Source organism: Melanerpes formicivorus, unplaced genomic scaffold, assembly GCF_026170545.1.
Source record: "Melanerpes formicivorus ecotype bairdi unplaced genomic scaffold, bMelFor1.0.p_v2 SCAF_137, whole genome shotgun sequence".
NCBI lineage: Eukaryota > Metazoa > Chordata > Aves > Piciformes > Picidae > Melanerpes > Melanerpes formicivorus.
Genome location: NW_027142489.1, coordinates 685,446 through 698,930, shown reverse-complemented (window position 1 = coordinate 698,930; position 13,485 = coordinate 685,446). Strand labels below are relative to the sequence as shown.

The 13,485-nt window shown below is 58.9% G+C and overlaps 1 protein-coding gene across 7 annotated transcripts in view; it reads left to right on the top strand.

Moving 5' to 3' along the window:
- The window catches only part of CNOT1 (CCR4-NOT transcription complex subunit 1), a 79,221-nt gene that overhangs the window by 40,014 nt on the left and 25,722 nt on the right, over nt 1-13,485 (top strand). For all 7 annotated transcript variants that reach the window (XM_068168402.1, XM_068168399.1, XM_068168398.1 and 4 more), the window contains exons 21-30: nt 413-699; nt 2,024-2,102; nt 3,163-3,393; nt 4,880-5,020; nt 6,111-6,290; nt 8,425-8,541; nt 9,815-9,925; nt 11,289-11,366; nt 11,699-11,876; nt 13,196-13,326. In XM_068168402.1, coding sequence (XP_068024503.1) covers nt 413-699; nt 2,024-2,102; nt 3,163-3,393; nt 4,880-5,020; nt 6,111-6,290; nt 8,425-8,541; nt 9,815-9,925; nt 11,289-11,366; nt 11,699-11,876; nt 13,196-13,326 — 1,533 coding nt within the window. The remainder of the gene's footprint in view (nt 1-412; nt 700-2,023; nt 2,103-3,162; nt 3,394-4,879; nt 5,021-6,110; nt 6,291-8,424; nt 8,542-9,814; nt 9,926-11,288; nt 11,367-11,698; nt 11,877-13,195; nt 13,327-13,485) is intronic.

The following is a 13,485-nucleotide window of genomic DNA, read 5'->3' as shown; positions in this document are numbered from 1 at the left end:
CCAGGGCCAATCTCTCTTGCTGGGGAGAATTTCCTCCTCACCTCCAGCCCAAACCTCCCCTGGCACAGCTTGAGACTGTGTCCTCTTGTTCTGGTGCTGGGTGCCTGGGAGAAGAGCCCAACCCCCACCTGGCTCCAACCTCCCTGCAGGGAGTTGCAGAGAGCCAGGAGGTCTCCCCTGAGCCTCCTCCTCTGCAGGCTAAGCAACCCCAGCTCCCTCAGCCTACCCTCCCCTCACAGCCTGGTGCTCTGGAGGCCCTCCCCAGCCTCGCTGCCCTTCTCTGGACACCTTCCAGCCCCTCAGTGTCCTTCTGAAACTGAGTGGCCCAGAGCTGGGCACAGCAGTGCCCCAGGGTGTGTGCCCCAGCCCTGCCTGCAGGGCCTGTGTGCCAGCAGCTCTGCTTGCTCCGCAGGTGCTGGAGATGCTGCAGCGCTTCAAGGACTCCAACATCAAGCGGGAGAGGGAAGTCTTCAACTGCATGCTGCGGAACCTCTTCGAGGAGTATCGCTTCTTCCCCCAGTACCCAGACAAGGAGCTGCACATCACTGCCTGCCTCTTTGGGGGCATCATTGAGAAGGGCCTGGTGACCTACATGGCCCTGGGGCTGGCCCTGCGCTACGTGCTGGAGGCGCTGCGCAAGCCCTTCGCCTCCAAGATGTACTACTTCGGCATCGCTGCGCTGGACAGGTTCAAGAACAGGTGGGTGTGCTGGGCTGGCAGTGCCTGGCACAGCAGCTCCTCTGCTGCAGGGGGGCTCACACTTCCACAGCTCAGCTCCAGGGTGCCCTTTAACCTTAGAAGCTTCCTGGAGTGGCTGAGGGTGGGAGGGATCTGCAGAGCTCCTCTGCTCCAAGCCCTCTGGCCTGGGCTGCCTCACAGCTAGGCCTCACCCGGCCTGGCCTTGAAGACCTCCAGGGAGGAGGCAGCCACAGCCTCTCTGGGCAGCCTGGGCCAGAGTCTCAGCTCCCTCCTACTGAATAACTTCTTCTAAACTCCAGTCTAACCCTGCTCTGCCTCAGCTCCAAACCATTCCCCTTTGGCCTGTTGCTGGACAGCTCCAGCTGCAGCAGGCTGCCCAGGGACACAGCCAGGCTGAGCTTAATGTCTCCAGGGGTGGAGCCTCAACCACCTCCCTGGGCAAACCTGTGCCAGGCTCTCCCCACCTTCATTGTGCAGAGCTTCCTCCTCAGCTCCAACCTGACTCTGCCCTGCTCCATTTCCAGACCACTGCCCCTGGGCCTAGCCCCACAGCCCCTTCTGAGCAGTCCCTCCCCAGCCTGCCTGCAGCTGCCCTGCAGCTCTGCAGCTGCAGCTCTGAGCTCTGCCTGCAGCCTTCTCTCCTGCAGGCTGCACAGCCCCAGCTCTCCCAGCCTGGCTTACCTTGAACTAGTTTTCAGAAAGCTTCCTGGATTTAATGACTGGAAGTGTGTGCATGGGGCAGGGAGCCCAGGGCAGGGAGCACAGTGCCTTCTGTCCTTGGTTCCCCTTTCTGGTCCATCTGCCCTGCAGTGTTTCATCTGCTAAAAGCTGCCCCCATGGTTGGGTGCTGGGTTGTGGAGTTAGCTGAGCAGAACTGAAGGCAGATATGGAAGGCTGACACACTGAGGCTTAACCACTGTCTTAAGAACCACTTTAGACAGGACCTGAGGCTGTCCCTCCCTGAGCAGCAGCAGTGTGTAGCATTCCTGAGCAGAGTTACAGGTGTGCATGGGGGCAGCCTCTGTCCTGGCTGTTTGGGGCTTGCTGTTTAAAAGCAGCAGGCTCCCTGCAGCTGCTGAGGCTCACTGCAGCTTAGAGGAGCTGCTGTCAGCACCCTTGGGGCTGGGCTGTGAAATGGCTTCCTTGCCAGGGGCTTTCCCCAGCAGCTCTTTGTGGAGGATGCTTTGTTTAGGGCCCAGCTGCTGGGGGCAGCCCAGCAGTGCCTGTGGGACAGCGCTGGAGGGACACAGCAGTGCTGTCTGTTCTGCTTTTGGGGTTGCTCTGGGCTGCTGTTTCTGACCAGCTGTGTTGTTTTGTCTGGCAGACTGAAGGACTACCCCCAGTATTGTCAGCACTTGGCTTCTATTAGTCACTTTATCCAGTTCCCACATCACTTGCAGGAGGTGAGTGTCTTCAGTAACCTCTCAAGGGACCACAGTCCTGCTGGCCTCCGGGAGCATGGGCTGCAGGTTGCTGTGCACAGCCCCAGAGCCACAGGGCTCTTCCCCAAGGTGCTCCTGTTGGACTGGGCTGGGCAGGGGGTGGTTATCTGGGGGCCCTTTATTTCCATCAGCCTCTTGGGGCTGCTCCCGTTGGAGTGAGCTGCATGAGCAGCCAGCAGCCCTGTGCTGTGCCAGAGGGTGGGAAAGGCCTTCAGGGGATCCAGGTTCCCCTTCCTTGGGGGTTTGCAGAGGAGATTCTGCCAGGTTCCTACAGCCTCATGCGCAGACCTGTGAAAAGGAGCCCAGATAAAGATGAGAGAGGCTCCATTCCTGAAGGTGTTGACAGAGCACTGGAAGCAGACTGCAGTCCAAGCAGTGCTGGCCATGTGCTGTGTGCCTTGGAGGTGCTTTCCTTGATGCAAGTACCAGAAGGCCACAGAGCCTGGAAGCACCACCCAAGGGAGCTGAAAGCTTCAGCTCTCCCATCGGGGTGCCAGGTCCAGCAGCAGTGTGTTCTTACCAACACTGCCCAGGGCACCCAGTTGTCTGCTGGGTTGGTGTCTCCCAGTGGGCAAGGAGCTCCTTTTCCCCTGGGGAGCTGCTTCAGAGGCTGCAGAAGCTGAGCTGGACACATCCAAGTGTTGGGTTATGGCCAGCCTGGGGCCTGCCTCTTTCTGTGGAGCTGTTAGGAGTCCCTGGGGGAGAATTCTTCCCTGCTCTGTAGCAAGCTCCTTGATGCTGACACCTTTACTTGGCACTCCTTTCCTGCCTCCATTCCACTGCCCCAGGCCTGCAGGGGTGGGGGTTTGGGGGCTCTGGGCAGCCTGAGCCTCCTGACAGCCTGCTGAGGTCAGAGCTGGAGCCTGAGGCAAACAGGAGGTCATGAGATGTGCTTCAGAGGGCTGTTGGGCTGTGTCCTGCAGAGTGCCTTCCTGCTGGCACTGCCAGGTGCTCTAAGGCTGCAGGGGCAAAGCTTTGTGCTGCTGCAGCTGACACTCAATTTCCTTCCCCCTCCCTGCAGTACATAGAGTATGGACAGCAGTCCAGAGACCCTCCTGTGAAGATGCAGGGCTCCATCACCACCCCTGGCAGCATTGCACTTGCCCAGGCTCAGGCCCAGGCCCAGGTTCCAGCAAAGGCTCCTCTTGCTGGCCAAGTCAGCACTATAGTCACCACCTCCACCACCACCACTGTGGCCAAAACCATCACCATCACTCGGCCCACCGGCGTCAGCTTCAAGAAGGATGTGCCGGTAAGCAGCCCTGCAGGGGGCGCCCTGGGGGGGCTGGCCCCGGGGGGAGGGGGGGCTGGCCCCGGGGGTGGGGCTGCCCGGGGCAGCTGTGGAGCCCTCATCCCTGGGGGTGTTTAAGAGGAGCCTGGGGGAGGCACTGGGTGCCATGGCTGAGCTGATCAGATGGTGCTGGGGGCTAGGTTGGACTTGATGATCTCAAAGGTCTTTTCCAACCTGGTTAATTGTGTTCTACCCTGGGGGAGCTGGGGGTGTTCAGCCTGGAGAGGTCTCCAGGGGGACCTTAGAGCAGCCTGCCAGGACCTGGAGGGGGCTACAGGACGGATGGAGAGAGACTGCTCCCCAAGGCCTGCAGGGCCAGGCCCAGGGGCAATGGCTTCAGAGCAGATTGGGATTGGATGTGAGGAACAAGCTCTGCCCCAGGAGCCACTCTGTCCCCGGCCTGTAGCACTGCCTGGGGTGGTTGTGGCCCAAGTGCAGAGCCTGGCACTTGGACTTGCTCAGTGCCATCATGGAGTGGCACTGACCTTGGGCACAGCCCTGCAGCTGTGGGGCCATGGGGGGCACACTGCTGCCCTACAGTTGGCTGCTCTCAGAAACAAACTCCTGGGAGTTTTTCCTTTCCCCCCCCAGCACTGAACTGCCCCCAGGCTGCACTGTGCTGGGGGCTGCCTCTCTGTTAGCCTGTGGGTAACAGCTGTTCTGCAGGAGTCACTGCCAGCTCAGTATTGATGGTTGGTTGTAGCATTGTCTCCTTCCAGTGCTGCTCAAAGTCAGCTCCAGGCAGTAAATGAAACCTGCCAGGGCTCAAGGCCATTGGTTTTATCACTGGGCAGAACACAGCCAAAGCTTTTGCTGGCACCTAGAACACAGAGCTGTCAGGGAGCTCAAGGCTCAGCCATGGGTAGGGACACCTCACACCACAGCAGGTTGCTCACAGCCACCTCCAGCCTGGCTGCAAACACCTCCAGGCATCAGCAGGAGGCTTCCACCACCTCCCTGGGCAGCCTGGGCCAGGCTCTCACCACCCTCCTGCCCAACAACTTCTTCCTCACAGCCAATCTCCAGCTCCCCACTTCTCCTTTTGCTCCAGCCCCCCCAGGCCTGTCCCTCCCTGGCACCCTCCTAAGTCCCTCCCCAGCTTTCCTGCAGCCCCTGGAAGGCCACCAGAAGGTCTCCCTGGAGCCTTCTCCTCTGCAGCCTGCACAAGCCCAACTCTCTCAGGCTGTGCTCAGAGCAGAGCAGCTCCAGCCCTCTGCTCAGCCTCCTGGCCCTGCTCTGGACACCTTCCAGCCCCTCCAGAGCCTTCCTGGCACAGAAGCTGCAGAGCTGGGCACAGAGCTGCAGCTGTGGGCTCAGCAGAGTGGAGCAGAGAGGCAGAATCCCCTCCCTGGCCCTGCTGGCCACACTTCTGCTGCTGCAGCCCAGGCTCTGCACTCAGTGCCACCTCTGGGTGTTGTCTCTTCCTCACTTGTTGCTCTCCCTGCAGCCTTCCATCAATACCACCAACATTGATACCCTGCTGGTAGCCACAGATCAGACTGAGAGGATTGTGGAGCCTCCAGAGAACGTCCAGGAGAAGATTGCTTTCATCTTCAACAATCTCTCTCAGTCCAACATGACCCAGAAGGCAAGTGGGGAAACAGCTCCATTGCTCAGATCTTTGCTGGGAATCCATTCTGAAGGGCTTGGGGCCTTTGTGATTTTCCTTCCAACTTCCACCTTGGAACAGTTGAAGAGGGAAGCACTGTGCAGAAAGGAGAGCTGCCAGCCCAACTGCTGCCAGTGTCAGCCAGCCCTGGTGCTGGAGGTGGAATGTGGCAGGGAAGGGAGGATGTGTGAGAGAGGATTGTTCCTTGTCTTGCTTCCCCCTCCCATTTTCCTCCCTCCTGGGAAGCCAGGCCCTGTGGATCAGTCAGTGGAGTCAGCAGTGCTTTGCTTTCAGGGGAGGGCTGCTGCTGGCTGGCCCAGGGTTAGTCCTGCTGTGGTGTTCCTGGCCTGTGAAAGAAGTGCAGGGGGGGGAGAAAAATCCCTGAAGGGTCTGAAAATACATCAGAAAGCCAAGAGAGGGAAAAATCAACTCAGTGTCAGCACTTCAGCTACCAGGAATCAGTAACAGAACTTAGCAGCAACAAAGTGGAATCAGTTGAAGGGGGACAGAGAGTCCCAGCAGGCATGGGCTGGAGGCCATGGGAGGCTGCAAGCCTCAAATGATGGATTCTGCCTGGGGGCCCTCTGGGGAGAGGGGCTGGGGGGCTCTGTCTGGAGCCCCTCTGGGGGGGGCTCTGCCTGGGGGCCCTCTGGGCTGAGATTCAGGGAATCTCTTGTGAAGTGGCAGAGCTCTGAGGTGCTGCTGCACCCTGGCCTGGGGGCTGTAGGCTGAGATGCTGCTGTTGATCCTTTGGCAATGATCTGCTGAAGCCTGAGGGATGAGGGAGAGGAGGGAGAGGCAGACAGCCACCAGCTGCTGATGTGCTGCCCAGCTGAGCACACCTTGGGAGCAAACTGCCTTCAGCTGGGGGGTTGGAGCAGGTCATGTCCAAAGGTCCCTTCCAGGCCCCCCCATTCTGTGACAGACAGACACCCCTGACCCAAAACAGCCTTAAGGTGAAAAGGAATTGACTTGCCAGTGGCACAGCTGGCCCCAGGAGCTGATCTTCCCTTACCTTCTGTGGTGTCTCTTGTCTTGGGTTGTGTTTCCTCCCCCCCTCTGGAGGCAGGTTGAAGAACTGAAGGAAACAGTGAAAGAGGAGTTTATGCCCTGGGTGTCCCAGTACCTTGTGATGAAGAGAGTCAGCATTGAGCCCAACTTCCACAGCCTCTATTCCAACTTCCTGGACACCCTGAAGAACCCAGAGTTCAACAAAATGGTTCTGAATGAAACCTACAGGAATATCAAGGTGAGTGGTGCAGGGTGAAGAGCTGCAGCTGGGAGCTGTCCTCAGGCTGGCTGCTCACTCTGGGGCTGACCCTTCCAAAAGCCACCTGCTCACTGCTGGGCCTGCAGGGTCACCTCTGGGTGCTGAGCTGCATTGGGCTGGAGATGACCCTCAGAGGTCACCTGACTGGGGCTGTCCCTGCTTGAGTGCAGAGGGCTGGGACTGGATGTCCTTCAGAGGTCCCTTCCAGCCCAGACCACTCTATGGCCTTGTGGAGTCCACCTGCAGCCAGCAGGGATACAGCCACCTGGAGCAGGCTGCTCAGGGCCACACAGGGGCCCTGCATCTTGAATGCCTCCAGGGATGAGGCCTCAGGAACTCAGACTTAAGTGGTAGGAGAGGGCAAATCTGCACTGGAATTAGTTCATGCAGGTTGGATGTGGATTTGTGTGAAGCTTGCACCTCACAGCCCAGGGGAAAGCATTTGTGGTTTAGGCCTTCTGTGCAAGGAAGGCATAAAGATAAGGAAACCACTCTGCTGGTTTGGTCAAAGGAGCAAAGGGCAGGAGCAGCAGGGGGGGAGAGAGGATCCTGCCATCTAGGTCAGGGCAACCTTTGGCAGCAGTCTAGCCTGGGGGGGTGAGGAGACTGAGAGCAGCCCTGCAGGGAAGGCGGTGGGGGAGCACAGGACAGGAGCCAGCACTGGGCACTGGCAGCACAGGAGGCCAAGGGCAGCCTGGGCTGCAGCCAGAGCAGTGTGGCCAGAGCTGGAGAGAGAGGATCCTGCCCCTGTGCTCTGCTCTGGGGAGACCTCACCTGCAGGGCTGGGGCAGCTCTGGAGCCCTCAGCACAGACAGAGACCTGGAGCTGCTGGAGAGGCTCCAGAGGAGGCCCCAGAGATGCTGAGAGGCTGCAGAACCTCTGCCCTGGGGCCAGGCTGGGAGAGCTGGGGCTGTGCAGCCTGCAGGAGAGAAGGCTGCAGGCAGAGCTCAGAGCTGCAGCTGCAGAGCTGCAGGGCAGCTGCAGGCAGGCTGGGGAGGGACTGCTCAGAAGGGGCTGTGGGGCTAGGCCCACGGGCAGTGGTTTGGAGCTGGAGCAGGGCAGAGTTAGGTTGGAGCTGAGGAGGAAGTTGTGCAGAGGGAGGCTGGGGAGAGCCTGGCCCAGGCTGCCCAGGGAGGTGGTGGAGGCTCCATCCCTGCAGCCCTTCCAGCTCAGCCTGGCTGTGTCCCTGGGCAGCCTGCTGCAGCTGGAGCTGTCCCTGCTGCCTGCAGGGCTTGGCCAGGAGGCCCTTGGGGGCTCCCTGCCAGCCCAGTGCCAGCTGTGCACTGTGTTAGGGGGGTGTAACAAGGCAGAGTGAGTGGGGGCTGGGGGGCCCTGAGGGGAGGAGGGGCAGCAGCTGCCCCAGGCCTGCACTGTGTTTAAACCTGCCGGTGGAGCTCCTGACCGCCGCAGGCTACGCCACGGTGCCACAGCATCCCCTGCCTCCTTCAGAGCGTGGCTGAGCTCACTCTGCAGCTCCTGCTCCTCTGAGGCTCAGGAACACAACTCACAGCAGAACCCTTCTGGCTGCCCAGAGGGGTTGTGGAGTCTCCTGCTGTGGAGGCTTTCAAACCCCTCTCCCTGGCTGCCTTCCTGTGTGACCTGCCCTAGGTGACCCTGCTCTGGCCTGGGGGTTGGGCTGGATGAGCTCCAAAGGCCCCTTCCAGCCTCTCACCATTCTGGGACACGATGCAGGTCTTGAAAGGAGAATGAAATGGTTTGCCAGGAAGGGCAAATTGCAGGCTGCAGATCTGTGAGGGAGTGTGGAGCTGAAATGTTTCCTTCAGCAGCTCTCCTTCCCCAGCTGCAGAGGTGTAGCAGTCTCGAGTATATGGTGGGGGGCTGGGAGAAGGGTCCCCCTGAGGGGGAAGGAATCCCCCTGGGGGCTGGGGAAATCCTCTCTCTGATCCTCTTGAAAGGAAGGAGCTTTGAAATCCTTCCCAGGGCACATTTATGAGCTGCTGCCCTCAACTGAAGGCTGCTTTGAGTATCTCCTATGTGACCCAAGCTCAGCACTGAAGCAGCTGCAGCCAGGTCAGCTGTTGGGTGTATGGCTCTGAGTCGATGATCTTCCTCTGGTTGCTAAGAGCTGGGTTTGGTTCTTTCTTTCCCTCAGGTGCTCCTGACATCAGATAAGGCTGCAGCCAACTTCTCAGACCGTTCCCTGCTGAAGAACCTGGGGCACTGGCTGGGCATGATCACCCTGGCTAAAAACAAACCCATCCTGCACACGGTGAGCCCCTGCCTGGCAGCCTGCTAGCCCCTGCCTGGCAGCCTGCTGGGCAGCAGCACAGCCTGGGGGCAGTGTGATCACCTCCCTGCTGGCTGCCAAGAGCAAAATACCATCCCAGAGTTGGGCCATTCTGACTCCTAACTGCTGCTGTGTGTCAGGGAAGTTAGGAGCTAAGTTCTGCTTAATGGTGTCCTGAGCTGCATCAGATGATTGTGGCCAGCAAGTCTAAGGAGGTTCTCTTCCCACTTTGGTCTGCCCTGCTGAGACCACACCTGGAACACTGTGGCCAGTTCTGGCTCCCCAGTTGGAGAGAGCACACCTGGAACACTGTGGCCAGTTCTGGGCTCCCCAGTTGGAGAGAGCACACCTGGAACACTGTGGCCAGTTCTGGGCTCCCCAGTTGGAGAGAGCACACCTGGAGCACTGTGGCCAGTTCTGGCTCTCCAGTTGGAGAGAGCACACCTGGAACACTGTGGCCAGTTCTGGCTCTCCAGTTGGAGAGAGCACACCTGGAACACTGTGGCCAGTTCTGGGCTCCCCAGTTGGAGAGAGCACACCTGGAACACTGTGGCCAGTTCTGGCTCTCCAGTTGGAGAGAGCACACCTGGAACACTGTGGCCAGTTCTGGCTCCCCAGTTGGAGAGAGCCCAGTGGAGGCTGTGAGGATGATGGACTGGAATATCTGCCATGGAGGAAGGCTGAGAGCCCTGGGGGTGTTCAGTCTGGAGAGGAGAAGGCTGAGAAGGATCTGAGCAATGTCTGTCAATAGCTGGCTGGGTGCCAGGATGGAGGTGCCAGGCTCTTTGGGTGGTGCCCAGTGGCAGGATAAGGACCAACAGATCCAAGCTGGTCCCCAGGAGGTTCCACCTCAGCATGAGGAGAAAGTTCTTTGGTGTGAGGCTGCTGGAGGCCTGGAGCAGGCTGCCCAGAGAGGCTGTGGAGCCTCTTGCTCTGGAGGCTTTCAAGCCCCAGCTGGAGGTGTTCCTGTGTGCCCTGCCTTAGGTCACCTTGCCTTGACAAGGAGCTTGGACTCAACCTCTGGAGGTCACTCCCAACCCCACCATTCTGTGACCCTTCCCCAAAGCAAATCCATTCATTCCAAGGGGAAAAGGCATTGCTCTGAATGTCTGTCCCAAAAGGCAGTGCTGCTCAGGGATCTGGAAGGGAAGGAGCAGCTGGGCTCAACCTGGCCCAGATGGAAAGAGCCTGGGAGTGGAGCTTTGGCAATGTGTTTGCTGCTGGGCCCTTGTCACCCCTTGCTGGTGTTTTGCAGGATTTGGATGTGAAGTCCCTGCTGCTGGAGGCCTATGTGAAGGGGCAGCAGGAGCTGCTCTATGTAGTGCCATTTGTTGCCAAAGTCCTGGAGTCCAGCGTCAGGAGCGTGGTAAGAGGCACTGGGCTGCCAGGCCTGAGGGCTTCAGTGGCAGAAGAAAGGCTGCTAGAAGGAATTTGGCTCCAGAAGAGGGGGGAGATGATGAGTTGTGTGGATGAAAGGGCTGCAAAGGGCTTGAAGTGGAGAAAGTCTCTAATGAGGGACAATAAATGACCTGCTGGAGCAACTCTGCTACGAGGACAGGCTGAGGGAGCTGGGGCTGTGCAGCCTGGGGAAGACCTGGGGAGACCTCAGAGCAGCCTTCCAGTGCCTGTAGGGGGCTGCAGGAAGGCTGCAGAGGGACTGTTCCCAAAGGCCTGCAGGGCCAGGCCCAGGGCCAAGGGTTTGAAATGAGAGCAGAGCAGGTTGGGATTGGAGGTGAGGAACAAGTTCTGCCCCAGGAGGCTGCTGGAACACTGCAGCAGGCTGCCCAGGGAGGGAGCTGAGGTTCCATCCCTAGAGATACTCAGTGTCAGGCTGGAGAGGGCTCTGGGCAACCTGATCCAGGGGAGGATGTCCCTGCTGAGTGCAGGGGGTTGGACTGGATGCCCTTTGGGGAGGTCTCTGCCATCCCAAACCATTCTGTGGTTCTCTTTTATGATCCTAGCAGTCTGGCTCAGGGCCCTGAGCTGCACTGTGGTGCCCTGGACAGAAGCTGAGGATTGGAAAGATGCCATTGAAGGGCTTCTAGAATTGACTTACTTTAATGCCCCTACCTTAGTTTGCCCCTGAGCAACTCTCCTCAGCTCTGCTTGACACTGAAGGGATCTCTCAGGACCAGGTCATTGTGTTCCCTGTTTAAAGCTCAGCTTAGCTCTAACCTAACTGCAGTCAAACAGTGCTGAATTCAGCCCTCCCTGCAGCTGTGCAAACTCTTCAGAGGGCTCCAGAACCTCCCCTGTGGGGCCAGGCTGGGAGAGTTGGGGCTGTGCAGCCTGCAGGAAAGAGGGCTCCAGGCAGAGCTCAGAGCAACCTTGCAGGAGCTGAAGGGCTCCAGGAGAGCTGGGGAGGGACTGTGGGCAAGGGCTGGGAGTGGCAGGAGCAGGGAGAATGGCTTGGAGCTGGGAGAGGGCAGAGGGAGAGTGGAGAGGAGGAAGGAATGGTTGGCAGGGAGGCTGGGGAGAGCCTGGCAGAGGCTGCCCAGGGAGGCTGTGGCTGCCCCCTGCCTGGAGGTGCTGAGGACCAGGCTGGATGAGGCCTTGAGCAGCCAACTCTAGAGGTGTCCCTGCCCTGCAGGCAAGGGGCTTGGAGTAGATGATCTCTGAGGTCCCTTCCAACCTAAGTGATTTTGTGATGCTGTATCCACATTTCAGACCTTAGCAGCTGTGAAGGAGATCCTGCCAGGAGTCTGTGTAATTCCTCTCCTCTCTTGCAGGTCTTCAGGCCTCCCAACCCCTGGACAATGGCAATCATGAATGTTTTGGCTGAGCTGCATCAAGAGCACGACCTCAAAGTAAACTCCTGCTTTGTTTCTCTGTTGCTTGCCCTGTGTGAGGTTTGCTTGGCCATAGCAGAGGAGCAGAGGATGCTGTGAAGGACCAGAGAGCCCTTCTGTGGCATGGGGAGAGTTGGGCACTGCTTAGCTGAGTGGAGCTTGGGTGAAAGTCTCCTCTCCCCTCAGCTCAGCCTGCAGGATAGTTGTGTCATCCTCAGTGGTTATTAAAGCCTCTATGAGGCATGGGGTTGGAATGGGAAGCTTGGGAGCTGCCCAGGAAAGCTTTTGGGTGGGTTTGGTTGGGTTTTCTTCCCCCTTCTGGCCTAACCTAGGCTGGGATTGCTGTGCAGCTGAACCTGAAGTTCGAGATCGAGGTGCTCTGCAAGAACCTTGCCCTGGACATCAATGAGCTGAAGCCTGGCAGCCTGCTGAAGGACAAGGACCGCCTGAAGAACCTGGATGAGCAGCTCTCTGCTCCCAAGAAGGATGTGAAGCAGCCAGAAGAGCTCCCACCCATCACCACCACCAGTAAGTGCATCCCATGGAGCATCCAGAGCCACTGGAGGAGCTCCAGGCAGGTTGTGCTGTTCCCCAGACAAAGGTGAAGCTCCCAAAGCTCTTGGAGGGTTGCTGAATGTGGATGGGCACCTGGCTTGGTTCTGGCATCCCAGAATCCCAGGGTGGAGTTGGAAGGGACCTCTGGAGATCAGCCAGTCCAATCCCCCTGCCCCAGCAGGGCACCCACAGCACAATGCCCAGGGGCACAGTGCCCAGGGGGGGTTGGAAGCTCTCCACACCAGGAGGCTCCACAGCCTCTCTGGGCAGCCTGCTCCAGGCTCCAGCAGCCTCACCCCAAACAACTTTCTCCTCCCGGCTGCCAGTCTGTGCCCTCTGCCCCTTGGCCTGGCCCTGACTGAGCAGAGCCTGGCCCCAGCCTCTTGCCCCCCACAGCTCCTTTAGCTCTTGCTGAGCATTGCTCAGCTGCCCTCTGGGGCTGCTCTGCTCCAGGCTCTCAGCCCCAGGGCTCTCAGCCTTTGCTCCTCACAGACCTGCTCCAGATAGCTCCAGAGCTACCCTCAGCAGCTTTGTAGCTTCTACTGGACTCTCCCCAGTAGTTCCCCCTCTCTCTTGAGCTGGGGAGCCCAGCCCAGCACTCCAGATCCTGTAGCAGAGGTATTCATGGAAGCAGATTTGCAGGTTGGATGCAAGAGGCCATGGAAGGCATCCTGAGGACTGATTGTACACACACTGTGTGGAGCTGCTCCCTGGGATGGAGAGAAGCAGGGTCAGCTATTGACTAGGCCAGAAGGGCTCCATGTGTCACAAGCAGCCCTGTTGACATGTGCTGGAGCTAGTTGGGTACTGGTTGTCTGGAAGGTGGAGGATACTGCTGGGTAAATTTGAGGCTTCATGATCAAACTGCAGAACAGAATCAGGGTTGTGAGGTTTAGAAAGGGACCCCCAGGCTCAGCCAGCTCCAAGCCCCTGCCATGTGCAGAGACACCTCACACCACAACAGGTTGCTCACAGCCACCTCCAGCCTGACTGCAAACACCTCCAGGCATCAGCAGGAGGCTTCCACCACCTCCCTGGGCAGCCTGGGCCAGGCTCTCACCACTCTCCTGCCCAACAACTTCTTCCTCACAGCCAATCTCCAGCTCCCCACTCCTAGTTCTGCTCCCCCTGGTCTCACCACTACCCAGCACAGGGCAGAAGTCCTGCAGGCCATGAAGCCTCATCCCTGTGTTAGTGTTGGCCATGTGCTGGTTGAGCTAGGAATCAGTGCTGCCACTAGAGACATTTCCTTCTCAGCAGTGCTTCAACACAAACCTCCTTGTGTCTTGCAGCTGCTTCTACAACTCCAGCCACCAGCACCACCTGCACAGCCACAGTTCCCCCCCAGCCCCAGTACAGCTACCATGACATCAATGTCTACTCCCTGGGAGGCTTGGCTCCACACATCACCCTGAACCCAACGGTGAGTTCTGAGCTGCTTGGCTGTGCCACCAGCACTGCCCCAGAGCCCCCTCTGCAGGCTGAGGTGGTGGGGAGGGGAGTCACCTCTGAGGAGTCCTGCTCAGTAAGCTCTCAAGTGGAGATCTCCAGGGGTAGGTGGTGGCTCCATGAGCAGTTTCAC